This window comes from Cloeon dipterum, chromosome X (genome assembly GCF_949628265.1).
Source record: "Cloeon dipterum chromosome X, ieCloDipt1.1, whole genome shotgun sequence".
In the NCBI taxonomy this organism is placed as follows: Eukaryota; Metazoa; Arthropoda; class Insecta; order Ephemeroptera; family Baetidae; genus Cloeon; species Cloeon dipterum.
Window position 1 is genome coordinate 27466731 of NC_088790.1, and position 26379 is coordinate 27493109.

The 26379-nt window shown below is 38.5% G+C and overlaps 2 protein-coding genes across 2 annotated transcripts in view; one reads left to right on the plus strand and one right to left on the minus strand.

Annotated features, from left to right (window-relative positions):
- CngA (Cyclic nucleotide-gated ion channel subunit A) overlaps window positions 1-22543 on the plus strand; it is a 74100-nt gene extending 51557 nt beyond the window's left edge. The window contains exons 7-14 of the mRNA XM_065492097.1: window positions 385-461; window positions 2029-2319; window positions 4360-4505; window positions 4815-5030; window positions 16543-16909; window positions 18969-19224; window positions 20251-20347; window positions 22065-22543. Of these exons, the coding sequence (XP_065348169.1) occupies window positions 385-461; window positions 2029-2319; window positions 4360-4505; window positions 4815-5030; window positions 16543-16909; window positions 18969-19224; window positions 20251-20347; window positions 22065-22203 (1589 nt within the window). The 3' untranslated portion in view covers window positions 22204-22543. The remainder of the gene's footprint in view (window positions 1-384; window positions 462-2028; window positions 2320-4359; window positions 4506-4814; window positions 5031-16542; window positions 16910-18968; window positions 19225-20250; window positions 20348-22064) is intronic.
- A 687-nt stretch (window positions 22544-23230) lies between these two features.
- LOC135944884 (lipopolysaccharide-induced tumor necrosis factor-alpha factor homolog) lies at window positions 23231-25149 on the minus strand. Its single transcript, XM_065492106.1, has 3 exons — window positions 24796-25149; window positions 23654-23801; window positions 23231-23588 (listed from the first exon to the last, which is right to left on the minus strand). The coding sequence occupies exons 1-3, from the start codon at window positions 25019-25021 to the stop codon at window positions 23483-23485; spliced, it is 480 nt and encodes a 159-aa protein (XP_065348178.1). The 5' UTR covers window positions 25022-25149; the 3' UTR covers window positions 23231-23482.
- Window positions 25150-26379: the final 1230 nt, after the last annotated feature.

Below are 26379 nucleotides of genomic sequence, written 5' to 3' on the forward strand. Positions count from 1 at the left end.
CGGCAGGGTAGATTAAGGCAGATTTGGGCGGAGAATAATTAGGCAGGCGGCGGAGAGCAACGGGCGGGTGGTTCACCCCCGACGGCGGGGCTGACTGCCTAATAATCCTCTCAGCGTGCATCTTGTCAAACAGCAGCGGCCTCCCGTCGGGTCTATCGATTGATTGTGTGTATCGCTGCCATGGGACCTCTTCTCGCTCTCTCGCTCTGCTCGCGCCGTGATTGAGTGAGTGGATGAGAAATCGCCCCGGGCAAGGGTGATGCTCCACGCGCATTTTATATGCCTCGGATCGCTCCACCCCCCACCTTGGAGAAAAGAAAAAAAAATGCTATCACTTTATGTCAGCAAAGTAAAACGAGCCTCGCTCTTTGTGCTGTGTTGCAGGATACCTCGAGCAGGGACTCATGGTCAGAGACACGCGCCTCCTCAGAAAAAACTATTTCCAGTCGTTCAGATTCAAGGTGAGTACTTCATCGTGCGTCAATATGCCACAGATTTTTCTTTAAACATTGTAAATTGAGAAAAAGCAATATGTTTTTTTTAGAAGGGCTGTAAATTCACAATCAGACGTCGTTGTAATTAATTTGTCAATTTCTTTAGAGGTAAATGAATATAAGACTTTATCCTCGTTGATTTAGGAGTACTTTAATCAAAATCGACCAGTTTCAGCATATTCTGATCGCCCTATTTCTTGAGATAGAATAGAAATAATTAGTATAATAATTCGTCAAAAATTAAAAATCCAAAATGCACTAAGCATGCCACAGTCGGCTCCAAAAAACGAAATGAACAGATAAATTTGCTTTTAAATATAGGATTTTTCTGCCAAAATATTTGTTGCGATAATTTTCCTGCGCTAAAAACATTTTAATCGTGATTAAAAATTGCAAATTATTAAAAACCAATGAGATTATTGGGTTCTTTTGCCGTTGTCTTTAACACCACAAGCAAATTTTTATATTCCTTAATCGTTTAGGTGATTTCCAAACTCATTCACACCAAATTAATTAACAATTTATTAGATTATTTTAATTTTAGGTTAAAACCGTTTGATTAAAATAATTTGCAAAATGATTATTTGGTGTTTTTAGCTAAAATGGTCATTTTCAAAAACATAAATTGTCCAGGATGAATTTATGAGGAAATTAATAGTACTCTTTGTAACGAAAATTGGGGTGCTTTGCCAAATTTATTCTCTAGACTAAGCATGAATTATAAAATAAGTATTTTCAGATTGTTCAACTCCTGCGAGTACGGAAAATCAAATGGAGAGACGAATTTTTTAATGTTGTAAATTTTGTCCTAAGAGCGAAAAAATGTCAGCTTGGAAATTAAATCAAATCGTTCATTGTTGTCTGCATTTTGGCCGATTGGTTTCTTTCTGATCCTGGTTGATTTAAAGACGCCATTTTTAAGTTTACTTTTACATACTGTCACTTTCCGTTTAAAAAGCTTTGGAAAAAATAGTTCGATCGACTAAAAATCCTAAAAGTCTATAGAAAAGAATTAAAAAACAGCGGAGTCCAGATTTGCGATAAAATTGGTTCGCACTGCGCAGATCCAAGATGGCGTCTGAATGTGGGAAACAAAAAGCTCTATTTGGATTGCCGTACGAGTGTCAAGAGTTTGTTTTTACGATCCAAAATACACAATTAGTTAAGAGTAATGCAAATTATGTCACAATATTGACAAAAACTTGCCTCTCTTCGCGCATTTTCACGAGACCGTTTTTTCCACCGGACGCCATAACTGCGCGTCGCACGAATCTGGACATCTGGACCCCGCTGCTGAAAAATAACTTGATTAAAATTTACTCGCGGTCCAACGAGATCCACCTGAAGAATAATTAGCTTCTAATTAACAGTGTGCATGGCGACTCCTTTTCAGAGGGAAAGGTCAATTCGCATTGAAATGTTAATCCTAATCCCTCTGTGTTCTGCTGCCTTTGAGGAGGCCGTGTCTGACCTTTTTATTCGCTCACCTCAGTGAACAAGATGACTAATTAAAGCGGTCTTTTGTGCGCGCCAGATGGACACGGTGAGCGTGCTGCCGACCGACCTGTTGTACGTGGTGCTGCTGCGGTCGGCCGTGGGGCCGTCGTCGGGCGATGCGGCCGCCGCCTCAAACTCAAGTGACCTTCTCAGCGGCAACCAGGTCGCCGGCAGTCCGACGCCGTTCCGGCCTTGCGGCGCCGGCCCCCATGTGCCCTGCCCGGTGATTGTGCGGATCAACAGACTGATGCGCATCCCGCGGCTGCTCGAGTTCTTCGACCGCACAGAGACCAGGACCAGTTACCCCAACGTCTGCAGAATTCTCAAGGTCAGTCGGGCAATTTTAGTTTCAATGCAACTACACAAAACTAGTTTTTTTAAAATGATCTCCAAAAAACTAAAGAATTATTGAGAAATCCCTTATTTATGCTTTTTAAAATTATTACAAATTCACCAGTTGCATAAACACTTAGTGTTCGAAGCCACCAACAGATGGCGCCACCGTATACTTTTGTAATAAATTTAATTTTAAGGCACTTCCGCTGCTATATGAGACTCAATCCTGCCACTGTGTATTCTTCACTAAATATGAGGACTGCCCAAAATTGGAAAATTAAATAGTTTTGTCCATGATTAGGAATTTCATTCAAATACTCTATTTCTGTTAAATAAAATGAAATGTCTTCCACAATTTCCAACGGGCATCCATTTGGAATGATCCATCTTTCATGTAGCTCTGTTTCTCTGCTCCCATTTGATAGTGCGCCTTTCTTGAAGACTGCCTGCCACGCAGCGCGAAACAATTATATTTCACTTAAGCTAATGCAGTCGAATAAAGAGACTCACTCCCACGGCGTCTTTTCGCTTGAAGTATTCAAATGTTTGCTCGCGAAACAGAGCAAGCAATATTTCTCTCTCTCTCTCTGGCTCGTCCGCCCGCCCGTTTGCTCGCTCCCTGGAGAGCGGAGCACGCGCCAGACGCGCCCGCCCGTCACACTCATTCATACGCAATTGCAGGGATAATTAATTATGTCTCGCCGCTTTATGCTGGATCGTCACGTCTGTGCGTTAATGGTGGCGAAAAGTTGCCGACGTCTAATTGGTAAACTCTCAAACCGTCTTTAGTCTTTACGCCAGAGTTCAAATTGGCGACAATCGGATTATGTCAAAGTTGCGTCAAGGATGTGCAAAGAATTCCTTTTTAATCTTTCTAAAATAAATTGAAATTTACTCTTTATCCTTATCCCGCTCATTAATTTCCTTGTTAACTAATTATAAATTTAATTCATCGTTTATAACTAAATATTGATATTTTCTAGATAAACTGGTAAAAATGTATTTTCTGGAAAGGCATGCGATAGACTGTCTTTGACGAAGTTTCTGAGCACACCAATCGATTCTTGAGGGTCGAATTATTTAAAGTGGATATTTTTCCGACCAAAAAGTCCAAGCGCGAAGTGCGTAGCACAAGTAGAACCTTTTTCCCGCCAAAACATTATGAGTGAGAACTGCGCATGCGTCAGAGCTGGTGTGGCCGAGGAGAGGCGTCACGTCAGCTGCTAGCAGCCAGCTCTGACGCATGCGCATTTCTCACCTATACGTTCATATTGTTTTGGCGGGAAAAAAGTTCAATTTAAGCTACGAACGTCGCGCTGCACTTTTTGTTGGAAAAATATCTATTTTACCTAATTCGACCCTCAAGAATCGATTGATGTGCTCAGAAACTTCGTCTTTAAGGGGCCAAATTTTTAATAAGGTGGAAAATCCAATAAATTAGTACTTATCATTATAATTATGATCAGTTATTTTTTTGCTCATCGTCTGGTTTACTTTCCGCTCTTTTCAACCCTGATTAAAGAGCATCAATCGCGAAATAATGAGAGCCATTTATTATGTTTAGAGTCAAAAACCATAAAAAATTATCGCTGCGATATTAACGAAAATCGGATTAATAAATCACAATTTCTCAGTATTGCCAAATTTTAAAAAGAAAAAAATGTTGCAAACAAATATTAAAAAATATTCCTAATCTGAATTTTCCTGCGTCCAAGGAAATCGGAATTTGCTGGAGAAGCTATCTAAATTCAACCTTATAAAGAATTAAGAACGTAAGAACTTTCTTTATTGAAACGCTTGATTGAAAGCATTAGGCGAGGAAATGCTGTAAAGCGTAAACAAGTCGTGGTTTTTCATAAATAATTACTTTTCGCTGTCAACAAGTTGATTATACTTGTGCCCGTACGTGTGATTAAACATCTTTTGATACACCTCCGTGTGAAAGCGACTCAATTAAATCGTATACAGTGGCACACATGTGCAGAGATTACCGATCGATTGACGCCGGCAATATAATTCTTGGTTCTCACAGGTGGTGCTTTTCATTCTGCTCATCATCCACTGGAACGCGTGCATTTACTTCGCCATCAGCTACGCGGTGGGATTTGGCACCGACCACTGGGTCTACAACATCACAGGGGCCAGGAACTCGTCTCTCTCGCGGCAGTACATCTACAGGTGAGCCCAAAAGCGCAGTCAAAAACACACAAAGCCACTCGGCGGGCGGGCGCGCGCGCTCTGCAAAGCTGATTGTAATTCACAAGCCATGCAGCCCGCCGCCGCACCCGTAAATCGCAAAGTTTATTCGAGGAGCGCCGACTGTAAATCCGCCGGCTCCTCAGCCGCGTTTCCATTCCAACGACACACACACACACAGCAGCCCCGGCCAAAATATTGACGTGCCTGTTTACACACTCGCGTCGCGCTGCTGCAAATCCTTTTCTCGCTCGCGCTGAAAGGAAATCTGCTCTTTTTTTCCACTCGCAGTTTCTACTGGTCCACGCTGACGCTGACCACGATCGGCGAGACGCCGCAGCCGGAAACGGATGCCGAGTATCTCTTTGTGGTGATCGACTTCCTGGCCGGCGTTTTGATTTTCGCCACCATCGTCGGCAACATCGGCAGCATGATCACCAACATGAACGCGGCCAGGGTCGAGTTCCAGAACAGGATGGACGGCATCAAGCAGTACATGGCATTCAGGTAGGAAAAATTGCCTCCGAATCGTTTTAAAACAGGGTTGAATTTGCTTATTATACCACCCGGGTTTTTTCACCATGCACTCAATTTTTAACAATTTCTTGCGCGAGAAATAACGCTCTGGACAAAATTTACAACAACAAAAATCCCAAAAATCTGTCTCTCCATTCGGTTTTTCGTCCACGGAAGGTTAAAAAATTGGAATAATTTTATAATTCATGTTTACTCTAGAAAACAAATCTTTCAAAACGAAATTTCAGAATTTTTCGTTAATCCTAAAAATCATCCTGGAAAATTCAGATCTTTGAAAATAGCCACATTAACTATAAAAACATTTTAAATAATTTTAATCAAACGGTTTTAGCCTCTAATTAAAACAATTAATTTTTAATGAATTTTGCTCGAACTTGAACGAGAACGGAAATCACCTAAACGATTTAAAGAGGAATGATACTGGAAAAGCCTGGAAAATGCTTGTTGCCAATTCATAAACTCGTCCCTTAGGATTCAGTTCAAGCCTAAATTGACCTAAGAAGCACTGTAATTTTTTTGAGAAAATTGGCTGAAAAGTTATCGTGCTTTTCAAATGGTAATGGCTGTCTCCTTACTTGAAATCCGATTTAATTTCAAAAGCAAGAGTTTCCCCAATAAGTGGCATACACCGTTGGACAGATCTTGACGAGAGGAATCGGAATATGCCAAGAAATTATGTTCAAGCGCTGTAAATTTTGGAGAAAATTGGCAAAATTTGAATTTTTATGGTACGAAGGTCCTTTTTTACTATTGCAAATTGTTGATCAATTGCTTATGGCATCCAACAATTCAAATAATTTTCAAATGTTGCCCTGTATCATTTCACTAATTTAAAAAAATAAAATTTGCAATCGATAGCTTGAAGTATGTACAAAATCTAAACGATTGGATTTGTGCAAAAAAATCAAGAAAGCCTCGAAATTTAATAATTGATGCCGAAATTATCCGGTTGGCCGAGGACAATAACGTTATTCCAATTTAATTTTTCAACCAATAAAGGTTTACTTTTCCCACACTAAAATATGCATGCGTGATTGGAATGTGATTATACATATTCGATCTATTAGCGATTCACAAATTCCGGATGCATAATCAATGGTTACGTGAACTTGTATTACATACATATTACCAGAGCACTCTCTTCGAGGAATTCCTCGCCAACGGATCGTCGTTTTTGTGTGGCGGCGGCGGCACCCGAGTTTCCGCCGCAGGTTCATATTATTCACAGCGCTGAACATTATTCAGCCGGCGGAGGAGGAGGAGGAGGAAACCGCAAATTCTATATGCACACACATATGTATTCGATATTATAGTGTACAAACGTGATTAGCAGTGTGCTGCCTGTCGGCTGTTACAACAATTAAACTTGGTGACGACGAATGATTAGCTCCCCGCCGCCGACGCCGCTGCCGCCGAACACGCTCCGAGTCAAAGCACCCTCGGAGTTTGCGAAATTGCTTACTATACTGCATGTACATAAATGTGCACAGACGATTGAGTCTGTCGCGTTGCCTCGGGACGAGATAATCTTAATGAATGAAAACGTGCCAAACGTAATTTGACAGCGCCGTGAGCCAAGAACAAGGATGTCAACAATAATTTGGCACGAAACTGAGGAATTTTGTCTTTGCAAGCTAATTCCTCAATTAATTTTGTTACATATTCTACTTGAAAATTATTGAGGGTTTGAACTAACTGAATTCTGACAGCCTATAAAGTGGATTGGTACAGGGCAACAATTGAAAATTATTTGAATTGTTGTATGCAATAAGCAGTTGATCGATAAAAAAAATTTGTTTTATAATGTGCAACAATCAATAAAGGACCTTGCTACAGAAAAGGAAATTATACGTAGTATTTACAGTGCTGAAAAATACAATGATACTATTTTTTTAATAGCAATCTAAAGAGCGAACCCTTTTGTCGTGAGCCAAAAATTGTCAATGGTTTGAATTATTGTGATTTTGCATTTTGTTTAACAGCTGAAAGATGGCATGAAAAATGTCAATTCAGTTTTCACAAGGCGACAATTGAAAATTATTTGAATTCTTGGATGCAATAAGCATTTGATCGATAAACGATTTGTTCAACAATTTGCAACAGTAAAAAAGGACCTTGCTACAGTAAAATTTCAAATTTTCACCAAAATCTCCTGCGCTTGACCACATTTTCTTGGCAGATTTCGATTCCTCTCGTCAAGATCTGTCCAACAGCGTATGAAACCTTTTAGGGAAACTCTTTTTTGTCAAATAAAATAGGATTTCAAGTGAGGAGACAGTCCTCACCATTGCAATAACTTTGCAACCACTTTTCTCAAAAATTTACGCTGCCACTTTATTCTAATTTGGCTTCAACTGAATCCTAATGCATTGACAACAATAATTTTGCAGTATCAACCCTCTAAGCACATGGCATGGTCCTTTTATTTCTCCTGCACAACCTCAATTTTGCATTTCAGTGGTTAAAAATTCCCCACGTTTCATCAAGTTTGACATTTCCCGTCCAGAATAATAAATCTTCTGCGAGCAGTTTCAAATTTATCTCTTTCCCCTAATCCCCTCAATGCTGTTCTGGCTGGACAGGCTTTGAATTATTCCGGTTTGCGGTTACGGATTGGGGGGACTTGATTGGCTCGCCGCAGAAAAGTGCAAACAGTGCGATTTAACTTGCCGAAAGCCCAGAAAGGATTTGACGCTGGCGCAGCGCAAAGCCACATTTCATTTTCGGAGTGCGGACACACATAACTGTGAGTGAGAGAGAGAGAGAGAGAGAGAAAGGCGTTGTCACAATTGCGGCCTACCCTATTAATCCTATTTGCGCTGACGTATTTACTTTGAACCGCATGTACTTTTCTCTCGTATTGTTAGTTAGCCTTGTTAAAACATATGTTTTCGAGCTCTCTGCGTTCCTAAATTTTACTTTTTTAATCCATTGAAGTACACAAATATTATTAAATAAATAAATTTCATACATAAAATAAAAATGAACCTAATTGTACGCTCTAGGATGCAACTCTAATCAAAGTTTCTTTTTTTTTAATATTTCTTGGCCCACTTTTGAGATTGGATATAACAAATTGACCAGAATCTGAATAACATGTCAAATTCCAGTCGCTTTTAGATGGTGTTGGCAGTTTAAAATGGTTTTAAGACAATTTCAATTAAAGTTTAAATGGCTTTAAGACGATTTGGAAGCTTGGAAAAAATTTCAGCTATCTGAAATCAGGGTTCGCCAATTTTCAATGTGCAAGAAAGCACTACTGTTTTTTATGCGCGAAATCCTGCTGGAAAAAACCACAGTTTAAGGGGGTTTCCGAATTAACCCCCCCAAAAAGTCGGAAATTCGGTCTTTTGGTTTAACCAATGACTTATTTTATACCGATTTTGTTAAACCTCCATTTTTGGTCATGTTTTATCTTCCTAAAAAATGCGCAAAATTGCAGAAAAAAACGCAATAAAACAGTTTTTTGCAATGCAGTGGTTTCTTCCGGAAAAATACGGGGTTTTGCAAACCCTGTCTAAAATTCACAGCCTTAATTCTGATTCTTTTACTCTTCATTTATTTTATTGAGAGTTAAAAAAGGCGAATTTTTAGAAATTTTAAATGAAACACATTTGAATAGCTTTAGAAAAATATATCCCCTGTCTTGTCTCGAATTTCTGTAGTCTTGAATTTGAAAAAAGTCATTGAATCGGATGACTTTTGATTATGTCATCAGCGGCTGCAAAAATTTAAGAGGCGCGAGCAGTATTGATCAGCACGGGGCTCTTGGCGAGAAGAGAATTGGTTTATCGCGTCGCCGACTGATCAGGCAGGGCTGTCGGCGAGGTTCGCTCAAACGGTGGCCGCACAGCGGATAAAGGGTTGGACGGGAAGCGGCCAGCGGCCGGGAGGTGCGTTCGATCCAAACCGCTAATTGAAACGTGCGTGCTGTATATATAATATGCGGATTCAAATTGGGCTGCATCTCGTTCGTTTGCGCTGCTGGGCCTTATCGCCGCCGCCGCCGCCGCCGCTGCTTGATGAATGGTGCCGGTTGCCATGGCGACCTGCGGCTGCTTCCCTCTGCAGGGCACTGCCAAACGCCCTGCCGCCGCTGCCGAGAGAGAAAGAGAGAAACAATGGGCTCTCCGTTGCCATGTTATTAATTCAACATGCACGCGAGCGTCGAACGAAATGTGAATGAAGTTGCTCATTCATATGCATGGCCGCAAACTTAGTGACAGGTGTTCAGCATCGTGCGCCTCAGGTGTCTGCTGCCGCCGCCGCGCATTATTCGCCCGTCGTCGCACGGGTTAAACGCCCCCAGCGACTTTTGCATCAGCCCAAAATCGATTGCGATATGCCGCTTTTATTCGCACTTGTTATGATGTTATTGTATGTATAGTGTGATCGCTTCTTTTCTCAAACGATTCTTAAGGCTGACTAGCGACTAGCTTGCAAAAAATATCTAAATTAGAAAAAGTGTGTCCTCGGTGTATAGGAAGCTTTTTATTCTTTCAGAATTCTACAGAAAAATAAAAAAAGCTGATTAATAATTTCAGCTAAAAATTACGAACACCTCAAGTGCATTATTTGCTTACATAGTCATCTGCCAACATCATAAAATATATTTGGGGTTAAGAGGTGGAAATTAAACCTTGCGGGATTTTCAACAAATTCTTCTCTTTATAAACGTCAGTCACTTGGCGACTTAGTCTAACAGTTTACAAGGACCTTTAAACAGAAATGATATTTGACTTTAGGATTAACAATTTAAGAGAATCGACTTGAAGAACAATTTAAATAAGAAAAGAATTTACCCGATTGAGCCGGGTCCTTCACAATTAAACGCTCGGAACTCTTAAGATGCGACTTGTTGGCTCGTGTGTCCGGCGAAAACTAATTTTAATTCAAAATCTCTCTCTCTCTGTTCCATTAACGAATTTCTAACAATCATGAATAACAATACCCTAGACTAAAAATGAAAAAGGAGTGGGAGCTCGGCTCCGCAACCACTACATATAAAATTTTTAAATTACGTTTTTTTTAAATTCGTTAGAATATTTTGCTAAATAAATTAATTATCTAGGGCTGTGGATTTAGACGAGAGACAATTTTTCTGAGCTTTCCAATAGTTACGGAACCATGAAATGAGTACAAATAGTGCATTTAAGAACTATAATCAAATGCATCTAAAAACCAAAACCTTAAAGAGTCTAAAAAGGTTTTAAATCGATTAAAAATTATGTCGTGCGTGAATATATTTAAAATTGCGTTTAGAAATTAGGCTAACAATCCGAAGAAAAAAAAATTGTATTTATTAAGAGTCGGTTTCATTTAGACCTCTTTAGTTATTTTTTTCTTTATGAGAGAAATACGTTACACGTTTCAACAGCTCACACATTATCAGCTAAACACAGCCTGATCCATCAATTTTTTATATATGACTGGCTTTGACTGACAGTGAGAATGAGAGATGGGGTTTGGAAGAAAAAATGACATTTTGAGTGATCGGATGAATGGCTTTTTCACTTAATCAGACAATATGAAAATAATCTAGAGGGCGCAAAATTTTATGGTTTTTTTTCTTTTAATTAGGGGCGAGGCAAAAATTTAAATGGTTCTGTAGCGGTACAACAACGCGGTCCTGCTTTTAGTTGGAAGCCAACAATTGTCGGCGGTTTGAATTATTGTAATTTTGCATTATTGTTTAACAGCAGATAGATGATTTTAAAATAAGAATTCAGTTTTCGTCCGTCAGCCACACGGTGCTGACGTGATTCGTTTAATTGTGCAGAACCCGATTCAAAGGGGTGAGTCCAACCGTCAGTTAGCAAAAGAATTTATCACTTATTATTGTAAACCATTTCAGTTCTTGTATTTGATTAAGCATCTGATCGGATTTCCAACTGTAACATAATCCACCAACAAAATTCTTCATCTGAATCATCGGTCTTCATCATTTCAACCCCCTCTTAATTCTCCCAAAGTTCCATTGACAAAATGTAGATTATTTTGGAAGCGAGTCTTTTCCAATTATTAGGATAGACAATATCTTTTAAGAAACATACTTTTTCCTAATAATTATTCTTCAAATTCACACAAATATCAAAAGCAGAAAAATATACTAATGGTTTAAAATGCAAGTTTCTGTGAAACCAACAATCTATTCTATATTTTCAAGTAAAAGATATATAAATATTATTTTTTAAGAAATTATCTATGCCGTTCCTGGTGTTTTTTCGCGTTTACAGTTCCAAGAGCTACTCTAGAGTTATACAAAACGGGACTTGTAATTCTCAGAAGAAGAAAAAAACAGCCAACGGTCTTGTACTGTATTTGAATTGAAAATTGAATACTTATTATAAATATAAAGGGAGTGCTTACAAACAGAGCAACACAGCAGTTAAGCAAAGAAACAACAGACGACGCAGTCTCTTGAATTTTTCATGAGAAAAATCTTCCGCAACAAAAGATAAAAGCCAGGTGGTTATGAACTTGTATATTATAAAAGGAAAACAAAGTCGGATTTTCAAGCTGTGCGGTTGTCAGGTGGTATTATTTGCTCCTTTTTTGGCTTTACGTGATCCCCTTCACGCCTTTGGCAACTTTTTGCCTCTGGTCTGACGGTGGTTTTCGTGTTCAACTCGCGGTGTGCGGAGCTGCGGGCGGAGCGGATTGAAAAGTCGAGCCGAATTTGCGTGGCAGCTGCCGGACTTGATTGGTTGCCAGCTCTGATGGAACTCGTGCGTGCTCATTATTTTTCGCTCTGCCTTGCGCTTCAGATTTATGATTAAATAATATCCATCCACGCTCTGACCGCACCCTGTTCCAAAAATACCCAAATTTCACTCTCGCAGCAGCATCCAGTATACTACAGCAAGCAATCAATACCGACTTTTTTGCTAATTCTGTTAGATTAGCGGTTACCGCGGTTTCATTTGCTTGCTATGCAATTTTTAGTTTCAAAGTAATCTTTATTATGGTTCTGCAGGGCTATTTTATATCCAGACAAAATAATATCAGTTTGAACATAATTGTTTAAAAGAGAGGTGATTCAATATTTCTTGAGGTACTGTTCTTTTAAAAATTCCTTGAATGCACTTTGGTTTCCGTTGAGACACAAATTCGGCGGAAGATTGTTCCAGAGGCGGTAGCTCTGCACTTGAAAACAGTTTTCGGGCACTTCGACACTTACAAATGGGGCCAGTAGTTTCATTTGATGCGCTCTTGTCCTGCCAAAAAGTACATTTTGGTTGCTAAATGGCACAGATAAGGCGGACAATTTTTGTGTAATAGAATTTTGTGTGTCTGCACTAACACGCGCAGATTTCTCCTATCGACTACATTTAATATTTGACATTTTTTATAGGGATCAGAGAGTTTTTGGCCACGTTTGACATTATAAATATAACGAATTACATTATTCTGCAGTATTTGTAGCTTATTTAATTGACAGGTACTGAGATTACAACACACAATATCGCCATAGTCAAAATGGGGCAGGATTAAGCTCTTAACAAGTTGCACTCTTATTTTCTCTGGGGTTACGCTTCTAAATTTTTGTAAGACTCTTTTTAAAGACTTTTTTAAGACTCTTGAAAAGGTACAAATTTTTAAGAAATTAAGGGAAATGACCCAAAATTGATTTTTAAATTCCAGGACAATAAAATGCACCTCTTGCACCAGAAAATAATGTGCATTGACAATTTTACACCCTGATTAGATGAAATTACCAAAAAAAAATGAAGCTTTATTATGATTGACTGGGTTGAAATTAGCGAAATAACGTGCAAAACAGATTTTCCGATTATGATTGCTGATTTCAGTCTTTAGTAATTGCTCATCAAGTGCACTGATTGAAATTCAACATCATTTCGAATCATTTTCCCCCTCCAGTCAGATCCAACGCCATTACCGTAATTCCAACCCATTCTGTACATTTATGTATAAAAACCTTTGTTTGCACCTAGCACGCAAAAACCACCATTAATTGAAATGGTATATATCCGTTGTCAAGCCTTATCAGCTGGGAGCATTAACTCGGTCAGCTTTGTGCAAAGCCACTTGATTATGCATTCCACGAGGCCGCCTTTGTAAATAGTTTTTGCGACGTCGATAACAACGAGGAAAAAAGGCCGGCAACGCTCTAAAGCCGCCTTTCCCACGATTGCATTTTTGCGGCATCAGTTTCCAGCTCTGCGTGGGACTGCGTAACTTCATTCCCACCACCCCTTTGGCTGCCGGGAAAAATTTCATTTCCATTCTGCGAGAGCAACTCTGGCACTCGCCCCCACACCAACCATATAATATAACCCTCTCAGTCAGGCAGCGCTGCCTCGGCGTGGGCAGTGAACAATGCGGCCCTGTAAGCCTGTATTTTTTTTATTTCAAAGTGGCTTTCCTCCACTGATTTGAACAGGATATATAATATGCAAAAATGAAATGAGGCGGAAAATTTAGCTGCCTTTTTGCTCAATCTTCTGGAAAATTAGAAAATAAAATCTCTAAGGAATTCCAGACGCAAGAATTGTTTGTGGGAAGGCGTAGAGAAGGAAGGAAAAAGTAAAGGATGAAATTCTTTTCAGGATAATCTCTGCATTGTTTTAAATTCTAAAAGGATTTTTTTCATAAAGTCACATTTTTTTAGATTAGTCTACATTTGGTCCAAATCGTTATTTTTTAATTGTTACTTCTTTCGGATGTGTGGATGTATGGGGTAAAGTTAACCAGCTGATCATCAAAGAAATATATTATTTCTTTTGAACCCAATTAAAAATGGCGAAAAATTTTAGCCTTGAAGACCTTTAAGATTTTGAAGCGAAAATATTTATTCACTCTCTGGAATATTTCAATTTGTTTTTAACGACAAAATTAATAAAACGCTGACAATCAAAGTGTAGCTAAAAAGTCCAACAATTAAGAACATTTTTCATTGTTGGCCATAGCAAAAGTTGTTCATTGATTTGATTGTTTGTGAAATTTAGCAACAGTGTATCTCTGCTATGAGCAAGAATGAAATTAGGATCAAAGAACAGTTAAGTTTAACAAATTGCCAAAAATATATCGAAAAAATGAATTGATTTTGTTCCCTCTCTTCTCGATCTACCCAATGGCGTGCGAATGATGAGCTAAATTTCCTTTCTGGTGAAATAAATCATAATTTATCCTAGAAGGAGACAGTGCTCGCCGCTTGATTAGCATGCAAAATTTTAAGCCGATTTTCTCAAAAATTAAAACGATAACCTAGAACATTGTTAGCTCTTTCCTAATATTTAAATGATTTATTTTCAAGTAAAGGTAAAGAAAGGATTTTTCAAAATATTCTGTAAAACTTTACTTCAACCACAGCGGGGACCAGATTCGTGCGACGCGCAGATATGGCGTCCGGTGGAATATGGCGCGAAAAGAACCAAGTTTTGATCAATATTGTGACATAATTTGCATTACTCTTAACTAATCGTGTCTCTTGGATCATAAAAACAAACTCTTGAAACTCGTACGGCAATCCAAAGAGAGCTTTTTGTTTCCCACATTCAGTCGCCATCTTGGATCTGCGCAGTGCGAACCAATTTTATCGCAAATCCGGCCCCCGCTGCTTTAACAGAGATTTCTTAATGATTTTGTAGTGTTTGAATATTTTAAATTTCTAACCAGGAATGCTAATTCATAATTCAACGTAATGCAATCGTTTTTTCACGTCCCTTTGAAAAAAAGAACCCGGCCTTTTCCCGCCGCTTTAATCCCCCGTCGGCGTGTTTTGCTCTCTGAATTTCAACGCACAAATTCGGTGCGCGCGGTGCGGTGCGGTGTGCTTTCTTTCTCTTCTCTTTCTCCTTCTCCGCTTCCGCCCCTGTGAAATGGAGAGAGCTCTTGTCTCGTCCGTTCCCGTCCGCAATTGCTGCACGCTCCGGGAAATATGTAAACGCAGCAGCAGATTCTACTTCAGATGAAGAAAGAAAGGCAAAGCCTTTTTTGCCGAGAGTATATATTCAAATTGTCGCAAAATACGACCTTCTTTATGCCATGCAAATCCATTCACCGCGGATTTGATTCGCTTTATTTTATTATTTGCCCTTTTTGTGTGTGTGTGTGGTGGAAAGAAAGGTCCTCTGCATTTTTGCTCCAATTCCGGGTTCTATCGCATTTGCTCCGTCAAATTGTTGCTGACGTCGCGAGCGAAACAATTTTACTCTGGGCACGAGATTGCGTAATTTCACTCTGATGTGAAAGGGCTTGAGTGCTTTTGAGCTCAGAAAAGGCCGGGCTTTTTACCTTTTTTCTTTATTAAATTCAGGAAAATTTTCAGTGTTTTTAACCTTTCGTGTCCTTGCAAGGGCTAAAAGATGCAGGCGACACTAAAAATCAATTTGAAAGATAACAAGGGGTGATGTAGAATATTTTTACTGTCGATCGTAGAATTTTGGCGATATTCCCCAGATGATTTTTTTTATATCCAATCGATAACATTTTACATCCCAAGTGCCATTTCGGCGCCTATATCTCAGATCATATTTCGTATATAGGACTTTTATTTCATAGGCAAAAAGCTTGAGCTTTTCAATTTAATTTCATTACAAATTAAATGCGTTCCTGTGAGCTCTGTGCCAGAAATAGATTTTAAATTAGTGAAATGAATCAAATCACAAACATACATACGCGTGTAAGTAAGTAAATTTGCGCAATGATGAGGAAATGATGGAAACGGAAGCTGGATATTGTAAAGGAACAAGAGCAAAGCAAACAATGCTGTATAACAGCCACCGAAAGCTGAAAGAACATTGAAACACTGATGAAGGTTTCATTGGCTTACAACCCACATTAAAGTTGTAAGGCAACACATAACATAATTGAGTATTGTTGCTGAATGAATTGTAGGATTAGACCTACATTTTCTCAAACGCAATGTGGTCTGTTTCCTTGTTTACTGCAAACTGTTGTGATTATTTTACAGAAATGTAGAATTCAGCAAATGGAAATCTCTTAAATGAAACCTGTTTAATCTGTCAACGAAATTCAAATGGAATTTCGATTTTCTACACAATTTTGGTACATATTGTATCTTAAAACAATTGTTATAGGAATGTTTAAATAATATATGCGCCTCAATATTCCCGTACCCAGCGGTGACTAGATTTGTGCGACGCGCAGATATGGCGTCTGGTGGAGTGTGGCGCAAAAAACCGTCTCGAGAAAATGTTTTCATCAATATTGTGACATAATTGCATTACTCTTAACTAACTGTGTCTTTTGGATCGTAAAAACAAACTCTTGACACTCGTACGGCAATCCAAAGAGAGCTTTTTGTTTCCCAAATTCAGACGCCATCTTGGATCTGCGCAGTGCGAACCAATTTTCTCTAGATAATTACACACAATTTTAGTTTGATCAAATGTGCAATAGAAATTTAATTTCTGAGGGCTCATCTCCAAAAGTATTTTTAGATTAAACGCCATCGTTGAATTTTGTACTAATATATATTCACATAATTTTGTTGCAGGCGGGTGTCGCCGGTTTTGGCCTCGAGGGTGATTCGCTGGTTCGACTACCTCTGGGCCAACAAGCAGGCCTTGGACGAAGGCCGCGTGCTGTCTGCGCTGCCGGACCCGCTGAAGGCCGAACTGGCCATCCACGTGCACCTGGATGCGCTGCGCCGCGTGCGTCTCTTCCAGGACTGCGAGCCCGGCCTGCTGGTCGAGCTGGTGCTCAGGCTGACCCTGCAGGTCTTCAGCCCCGGCGACTACGTGTGCAGAAAGGGCGACGTCGGCAAGGAGATGTACATCGTCAAGAGGGGACGGCTCATCGTCGTCGCCGACGACGGCAGGACCGCCTTCGCCACCCTCGGCGCGGGGAGCGTCTTCGGAGAGGTAAATTAATCGGACGAAATTGACCTGACAGCCTCGTGAATTGATCGGTTATCCGCACTGGTGGCTCCACCCCATCACTCTTAATAGAAGTCAGTTAAAAATCTCTAGAGGAAAGAGTTTTGAAAGGGAAATCACTTACTCAATTAAAGAATTAATTAGTGTATTGACCAGTTGTATAAACTCTTAGTGTTCAAAGGCGCCAACAGATGCCGCCGCCGTATACTTCGGTAATAAATTTATTTTAAAGGCACTTCCTTGGTGATTTCAGACTCAATCCTGCCACTGTGCATTTTTCACTTAATATGCTTTCTTCTGACGTGCTGAAAACTAAAATCGGTTCAGCCAATCGCCGTAGAATTGTAAAAAAACTATTTTTAGAAATAAAAAACCTTTTCCGACGTTTCTACGGCGAATGGCTGAACTGATTTTGGTTTTCAGCACGTCAAAAGAAAGCATATTAAGTAAAGAATGCACAGAAGCAGGATTGAGTCTGAAATCACAGCGAAAGTGCCTTAAAATAAATTTATTACCAAAGCATACGGTGGCGCCATCTGTTAGAGGCTTCGAATATCCGCTTAAATATAAACGATAATTTTATAGAGTGATGGAATTGGTAGAGGAATTTGCAGTTTGCGTTAAATCTTGCAAAAATAATGTTCTCTAAAAAAATCTAATCTAATCAACGTTATGAAAATCATGAAGCACTCAGTAAAATTGTACTTTTTCTTCTATTCTTTTGAAAAGACCGGCGCGAGTGCGTCTCCTTTCCTGCATAGGAAATGAGCACAATAAATCAAGCGAGATAAGAACCACGCAGTCGGGGCAGATTGCTCCTAAATCTTGCGACTCATAATTCAAGCGCATTACACGAAAATTCCGCACGTCTCTCGCGAGCAGGCAAAATAATATATCCCCGGCTATTTTAAGTCACGAGCACCTGGGTTATGCTTTTGATGCGGGAGCAAAGCAAACGTCGTGGGCGTAATAATAAGTCCCGAAGAGAGAAGAGACGCGGGAAAATCTTAAATAAAAGGAGGCGAACGAGGATATTAAACAATAATCTCATTGTGTGGATGGGGATGTCAAAAAGGGCTTAGTCATCGTCTCTAAAATAAACAACAATATAAATAAATATCTTTATGTTTAAATCCTTAATTGTTGAGATTCACAAATTGGAAGTTTTTAACAAGCAAAACCATGGTTTCTTAGAATTGATTGATATTCATTTTTTAAGCATTGATAATTCACTAATCTGCTTCAAAAAATCCAGGATTTTCAGTTTAATCTTGTGTCATTTTAAGAAACGTTTCGGCACCATCGAGGTCTCCTCAGCCATAAAAAGACTAAACCAAAAACTCTGGAATTTTTATTTTTGCGACATGTGAGGAAATTATTTGGCGATAATTAATTACGAGCGCCAGAGTAGAATGATTGCAACAAGTGTTTACTTGACAAATAATTCCTTTTATGACTCATTGCCTGTTGCATTTAAGGTGAAATGATACTGGGCAACAATTGAAATTTATTTGAATTGTTGGTTGCCATAAACAATTTGTTCAACAATTTGCAATAATAAAAAAGGACCTTCCTAAAGTACAAATTCAAATGTTGCCAATTTTCTCCAAAAATTACAGTGCTTGAACATATTTTCTTGGCATATTTCGATTCCTCTCGTCGAGATCTGTCCAATTGTGTATGCCACTTATTGGGGAAACTCTTGGTTTTGAAATTAAATCGGATTTCAAGTAAGGAGACAGCCATTACCATTTGAACAGCACGCTAACTTTCCAGCCAGTTTTCTCAAAAAAAAATGCAGTGCTTCTTAGGTAAATTTAGGCTTTAACTGAATCCTAAGGGATGAGTTTATGCATTGGCAACAAGCAAATTCCAGGCTTTTGCAGTATCATTCCTCTTAAAAAAACCTTGTATTGTTTCAAAATGTGAAATGATACGGTAAAAAGAAAATCAAGAGTTGTTGACCTTTAAATATATAAAATATCGTCACGTCAGGAATGGACGATATTAGGATTTTAATTAGGATGCATTTATTTTGTTTTAGGTGAGCATCCTGAACATTCCGGGCAACCGCACAGGCAACCGCAGGACGGCTAACGTGCGTAGCGTCGGTTACTCTGACGTTTTCTGCCTGGCCAAGGCGGATCTGTGGCGTGCCCTGGAGGACTACCCTGAGGCGCGGAGGAGTCTGCTGGAGCGCGGCTGCCAACTTCTACGCAAAGACGGCTTGCTTGATGAGGACGAACTGAAGAAGGCCGAGGCGGAGAACGAGTCCATCAAAGACAAAGTCAAGAGATTAGGTCGGTACATAATTTTTCGACACTGGCTAATTTAATTTGTTGGCTTGAGCATTTTTTATCCAATTGATTGGAATTTCATACCACAGAAGAGGCTAAACAAATATTTAAACTGATCTCACGCCAGCAGAAAAGATTAAATGAGTTTTTAATTTAAAAAATCTTCAGCGGTAGGAGAAAACTAATTTTTTTGATTTATTTTGATTCAAATGATTTTTAAATGTTTCTCCCTGGTTTTACATCATATTATTAATTTTATTAGGATCCAATTGTTGATCCCTAGCATAGATATTTCGGGATTATTTGTCTCAAAGTTTAAAATCGTGAGTTATTTCATTTTTAGCAGGCTAAAATTTGTTTAATTTTCACCAGCTTTCGAGCAGATTTGGTTTTACTTGACTTATTAGATTTTTGAGAGGTTAGGGGTTGGAATTAATCCCCTGCCTCCGTGGTGGCTTTTTAGGCTTAATAAATTATAACTTGCTCGACACACGAAGTTCTTGGTTTATGCTCACATTCTACCCTAATTTGAGTCCTTTGGGGTGTTAAGAAGTGTTAACTGTGAAACTTTTTGCTTTGAAAGTATCACAGAATATCAATCGCTTTTGAACACAAGGGTGCAATGATTAGACTTTGATCGTAGCAAAACCGCCATCAATCAGCAATATTAAGCACGAACGCCAGCCAATTAACATGGAGCCTGTGCTTTGTCTCTGGCAAGTGGTCTACTCTCAATTTAATTAATTAGAGAGCGAGTACGTATGGCACAGGGGCTTTTTGCACGGATGGACTCGCTCGCAATGCGCCGTCTGATGCTGGTGTCGTCGCCAATTACTAAATTGAAACCACGTTACCGTGTAATAGTTGTCCCTTTTGATCTGCTGGCCTGAAACTTCTGAGTATTTGCAGCCACGCTCAGTTCCAGGAGAAGAATTCTTCCAACCTTTCCCTGTTTGAAGCGCTCGAAAATTTCGTTTCGTCTACGGAAATCGTGTTAGCTGACAGTGTTTTATTTTTGGCTGCTTTCAGAGGAGCAAATGGGGAAGATCCAAAAATACGTGCACCACCTTCAAATGGAGAACGATGCGCACAAGGCCGTCATCAGCCAGCTGCAAAATGGCAATACGTAAGTTAAATTTAATAAACTCTCAATTTATTTCTTGTTATTTTTAAATTTTCAAGGGAATCATTTTCTCTTACTCAATTTAAGGAGAAATATTTTTACAAAGGCGGAAAAGCGCCTGCAGCCGTCTATAGTATGCAACCTGCTTGACGCGTGTGTCAAAAGCGTTGCATAATGCTTCTTAAATTTTCGAAATAATGATGCAGACGTGATAAATTCAATTGTTCGTGTTTGAATAATTGATCGTTTGCATAAACTCTGAGTGTTCAAAACCAACAAACGATGTCATCACCGCTCTTGTACACTTACAATTATTTAAAGAGGAATGATACTGGAAAAGCCTGGAAAATGCTTGTTGCCAATGCATAAACTCATCCCTTAGGATTCAGTTAAAGCCTAAATTGACCTAAGGAGCGCTGTAATTTTTTGAGAAAGTTGGCTGGAAAGCTACCGTGCTTTTCAAATGGTAAGGGCTGTCTCCTTACTTGAAATCCGATTTAATTTCAAAACCAAGAGTTTCCCCAATAAGTGGCATACACCGTTGGACAGATCTCGACGAGAGGAATCGGAATATGCCAAGAAAATATGTTCAAGCACTGTACATTTTGGAGAAAATTGGCAAAATTTGGATTTTCACAGTAGGAAGATCCTTTTTTATTATTTCAAATTGTTGAATAAATTGTTTATGGCATCCAATAATTCAATTAATTTTCATTTGTTGCCCTGTATCATTCCACTTTAAATTACAGTGAAAATTAAAGGCTCTAAAATGGTGGTTGAACGGTGGCGTCAACCTTTAGTGGCTTTTGAAAACCAAAGATTTACTGGCAATCAGCTAATTATTAAATTTAAATTTAAATTAAAAAAGAGTACGCAGAATAGCCTCTATTAGAACAATTGCGAACAATTTTTTGCAATGAGAAAATGCACCAGTGATATTTTGCACACACAAAAAAACACTTTGAAAAATATTAAAAATGAATTCTATTTTTTGTTTTCTACGTTTTTTCTAAATTTTGCAGATTTTTCTCTAAATAAACAAGAAGTATAAACAGTTTCCAATTCAACGAAAAAGAGAAAAAGACTGATAATTTATGATATCATGACTTATCTGTCATTCTTACCAAAAATAAATTTACGAAATCCAAAATAAAAATTTGAATTTCCCGCACTTTCTAGGATATTTCTTGTACTTTGCTCTCGCTCGTCTTTTCTTTAATTAATACTTTATTAATTAATTAATTAATTGTTTATTCCTCTCAAATTTCTTTTCTTTCAAAAGCATGATTTATTATGGATAGAGTTAAAATCCCTTTTGCTTTGAAATTCTATATAATACTAGTCAGAAAGCCGGCATTGAAAGAAAATTAAAAATATGTTTTCCAGTTTGCAGCAAATTCCTGTGCTCTATTTATATCAAGATTTTGTATCTGGTTTATGTTTGTTCCTCTAATAAGTGCGAGTAAATATAAATTTATTTGGATAATTTTCAACTTTTTCATTTTTTTAGGAAATCGTTGGATATGATTATTGAATTGCATATCCATCAGAAAAAATTAAATAGAGCAAATTAGCATTACATTTTAGATTCTATGTAGCTGGTTAAAAAAGCGATCGTAATCATCAATCAAAACGCGCCTTGCTTTCGTGTTCCAATTCGTGCTCTAATTTGAATAAGTTGAGGTAATCCGGAAGACTTAATGCGATTTATTCATTGCAGGGAGCGGAGGAGCAGCGGCGACTGCGAGATTGTGCCGTGCGTGGTGGTGAACTCGTCGGAGCAGGAGCAGTGCCTGGAGGACTCGACTTCGGAATCCGAGGAGGAAACCACGGTCGTGGAGAACCCCAAAGGGGCTTGATCATCCAAATTTTGTGATATGCGCGCCAGAGGACGCGTGGACCAGAAGTATTGGAAGCTGCTGGCAGTGACGTCACCAATTATCGTAGTTTGGAGCGATGAGCAGCGTAAACCGCAGCGAGAGAAACGAAATATTGACTCCCGAGAGTGCATGGAGCAGTGTGACTTTTGTATGCGCGGGATTTGTTTCATTCAAAACGCACTTGTGTTAATTGTTCATCGTTGTTACTGTTGTTTGATGAAATTATATTGTGAAACAAACAAACAAAACTTGCACGCTGGGAAAATGGTGGACTAATAAATTTGTAAAGTGTGAAAAACACGCACACCAATTAAAAGAACGAGAAGGGTGCGCATTTATTTTTAATAACTCCCCAACATCGACTGCATGCTTTCCAATCTGCATAAATTGGTTTAGTAATTAAAGGAAAAAAACTGACGACCGCGCACTCTTTGAATGAAAGCACTTTTACTCAAATTTGCAAGTCAATTTTCTTTTCATCTTTCATGTTCAACTTTTGAAATTAAAAGACCGTGAAATTCATGAAATGAATGACTTAAAAAATAGAAAAAATACCATTGCGTTTAGTTTTGAAAATGAATCATAAATATTTATTGTTTTTAAATTTCAATTATTTTAAAACTGCAATGAAAAGTAAAGTTTGTCTGTGATTCAGCGGGGGCCAGATGTGCGTTGGTTTCCACTGCGCAGATCCAAGATGGCGTCTGAATGTGGGAAACAAAACGTTCTTTTTGGATTGCCGTACGAGTGTCAAGAGTTTGTTTTTACGATCCAAAAGACACAAATAATGTCACAATATTGACGAAAACTTGCTTCTTTTTGCGCATTTTCACGTGACCGTTTTTTCGCGCCATACTCCACCGGACGCCATAATTGCGCGTCGCCACGAATCTGGTCCCCGCTGCTGTGATTGGTTTTCTATGATTTTAAAACAAATACAATTTTAAATTTCACTTAATAAATGTTTGTATATTTATTTAAAAATTATTAATTATTAAACAGACATTGCAAAAAATAATTGGGAGCAATAAATTACATAGAGATAAAGTACAGCCATTCTTCGATCTTATATAATTCAAGAAAAATCATGTATCATTAAGGAACCAATAAAAATAATAAAAGAACAAATTTACAAAAAATTAAACGAAATACAACCGCGTTCTTGGGTTTCCCAGAAACTTAATACTATATGTGATCACATTTTGCTTTCAAATAAATATTCCGTGGGACGACTTTAGTAGAGCTCGGGGAGCGCCGATCAAACATTTGGCGCCATTCCAATGAAGGCTTGACAGTTGGGGCAGAAGTGGGCTGGAAATTGGCACGAAGTCAGGCAATAAGGCAGTAGGCAGCACGGCCAGCATCTGCGATCACACGAGCGAAAACGTTATCTATCTCGGATTTGAGTGAGAGAGGACGCCCAGCTTACCCGAAAATGCAAAGGAGGAAGGCGGCTAAGTGGGTGGCTGAGCCGGCGCGGTACTCGATTCTCGTCTGCACCATCTGCCTGCAGCACGGGCACACGATCTGGAAGGGAAATGGGGGCAGCAGGTCACCGTCGATGATGACACGTGGCCCTGAAACGATCATGTTGACGCTCTTCATGTTTTCATAATAGCTTAATGGAAACTGGAACACTGTTTAGTCTGGAACGCGTGCTGGCACATTAATTTACAGCTTTGAGCTTTTATTACCCCTATTTTCTTTATTCAGATTTGTAAATTTTAATTTGCACGCTGATTGTGCTGCCATGTATTCATAAAGAGTTTCTCAAATTAGGTTTTCGTAAACAAAACTTAATATTTAGGTCTACAAATTGGAAAAGAAATTATTAAATTAGCTGTAAAACGTTGATTTTGCTCTAAATAGGTGTCTACAATTTTTTTATTGCTAATATTTATTTTCTTTGAATAGAAAATCCTTTAAAATAAATTTCCTTATTATTACTCCAAGGAAAATTGGTTGGTTTCAAAATTTCGAGCTACTTAAACTAAATTAAAAGTATCTATAATGCTGGAAACTACACTTACGTTCATTTCATAGAAAAAAATACAGAAAACAACATTTTGGTCGAAACCTAAATGCTAAAATATGTAACCTGTCTAAAAATAACCAATTAAATCAGCCTGAAGTTTAAAATTTGTTTTACAAGAAGATAATATTTATGAGGCTATGTGTTATGCTGTTTATTTTGGGCTTAAGAAGAAGCAAGCTTCACTGAAGGCCGGTTGAAACGACATTCAAAGATAAAGCTAACCAGCAATCTTTGTTTTCAAACTTTGAAAGGCACGTTGTTTTAACGTCACAGCGGCTATTTTATGAACGATGCTTTTTTCTGAGTCACTGCCTCAACCGTAAAACCAAACTCATGAATCACCATCTGTTTGAAATAAAATTAACTCCTTATTTTTACAAAAATGAAAAAATTAAATATTTTTGATGAGCATTTCAAGAAATTAATTCTGAAATTGTTATCTTTTGACTGATTTGTCACTTGCAGTGATTACACAACAATATAAATGCTATATACTTTCGCTTATCTCAAATACAAAAGGCAGCCAAATATCTCACTTCTGGCGTTGATCACGAGGACACTCTGCTGCTGTCCATTTGGGGCCACCGTGACCACCCTCTGTCCGACGGGTGGAGGCAAAACCGGCGCTGCCTGCGCCGGGTAGGGGGTGAAGACCTGCTCGTTTGGCCGCAGGTTGGCGCTCGACGGCCCAGGGTAGGCGTCGTTCTCGGAGTACGGCGGGGGAGCGTTGTCCTCGGGCAATCCCTGCTTTTCAGTCGACATTTTCCCGAATGATATGTTGAAGGACGGTCTAGGCGCCGACGGTGACTCTCGTTTTCTCGTGCAACGGACGAACTCGAGTGCTAAACGCTTTTTATCGCGTCACTCCAGCGCAGATAAGATTTTCGCTCGATCGTATATCTCCATCAAAGTCGGGAAACGCGGTGAACACCTGCGCCTAATGGAAAAAATGTTTATTTTTACTCTATAAGCGAATTCACCCAGCATTTAATAATGTAGATTATATGCGTTTTAGCTTTTGAAACTCTGACCTCGGGATTTTTTCCCGTCAGGATGGACATTTCACTTTTAAATATATTGTCAAAAAGTAATTTTAGTTGATCTTTTAAAGAGGAATGATACTGGAAAATCCTGGAAAATGCTTGTTGCCAATGCATAAACTCATCCCTTAGGATTCAGTTAAAGCCTAAATTGACCTAAGAAGCGCTGTAATTTTTTGAGAAAATTGGCTGGAAAGTTAGCGTGCTTTTCAAATGGTAATGGCTGTCTCCTTACTTCAAATCCGATTTAATTTCAAAACCAAGAGTTTCCCCAATAAGTGGCATACACAATTGGACAGATCTCGACGAGAGGAATCGGAATATGCCAAGAAAATATGTTCGAGCACTGTACATTTTGGAGAAAATTGGCAAAATTTGAATTTTTACTGTAGGAAATTGTTGAACAAATTGTTTATCGATCAATTGTTTAAGGCATCCAACAATTTAAATAATTTTCAATTGTTGCCCAGTATCATTCAACTTTAAACCACAAATTATTTTTACAATTAATTTGATCACTTCATGATTTCTAGGTGATATTCCTGACCAAAAAAAGAAAATTATCTCAGAGTACAAAATAGAGGAGTTCCAATCTGAAAATTTCTATTTTTTAAAATTAAAATACAACACGTTTTGTAGATATGCTTTTTTCCCGCAAAATAAAAAATAATTTTTCACAATAATTCTATAGGGGTTTAAAATTTTAAAATAAACTTTGAATATCAGTTTTTGTGGTAAAGAGCGGCAAAAATAAAATTTTTTCACAATAATTTAGTTCCCTGTTCAATTTTTTTGATGCTAGCAATACGACATACTGCTTGAAATTTATTTTTATTTACCTTAGAAAATATTTTAATGAAAACCCCAACTTTAATGACAATAAAAACTCTTGGTGCTCATAACTATTTAGGGCCAGTCAAAAATCAAACTCTTTATACTGGCTGTATTTTTGTAGCTTAAATTTTCTAGGAAAAAAAACCGAAGCAGTGTTGATTTTTAATTTTAGTAGAGCTGTTAATGTGGTTTTGGGCCATATGTTCTGAAGGAAACATATTTACCAGTAACTTAAGGCATATGTTA

What these genes read in the sequence shown, in the direction of transcription:
- LOC135944884 (XM_065492106.1), bottom strand. Translation starts at nt 25,021, where the DNA reads ATGTCGACTGAAAAGCAGGGATTGCCCGAGGACAACGCTCCCCCGCCG. An exon ending in CCTCGTGATCAACGCCAGAA is followed by an intron (nt 23,802 to 24,795) that starts GTGAGATATTTG and finishes TGATCGTTTCAG; the next exon opens with GGCCACGTGTCATCATCGAC. An exon ending in TTCCTCCTTTGCATTTTCGG is followed by an intron (nt 23,589 to 23,653) that starts GTAAGCTGGGCG and finishes GTGTGATCGCAG; the next exon opens with ATGCTGGCCGTGCTGCCTAC.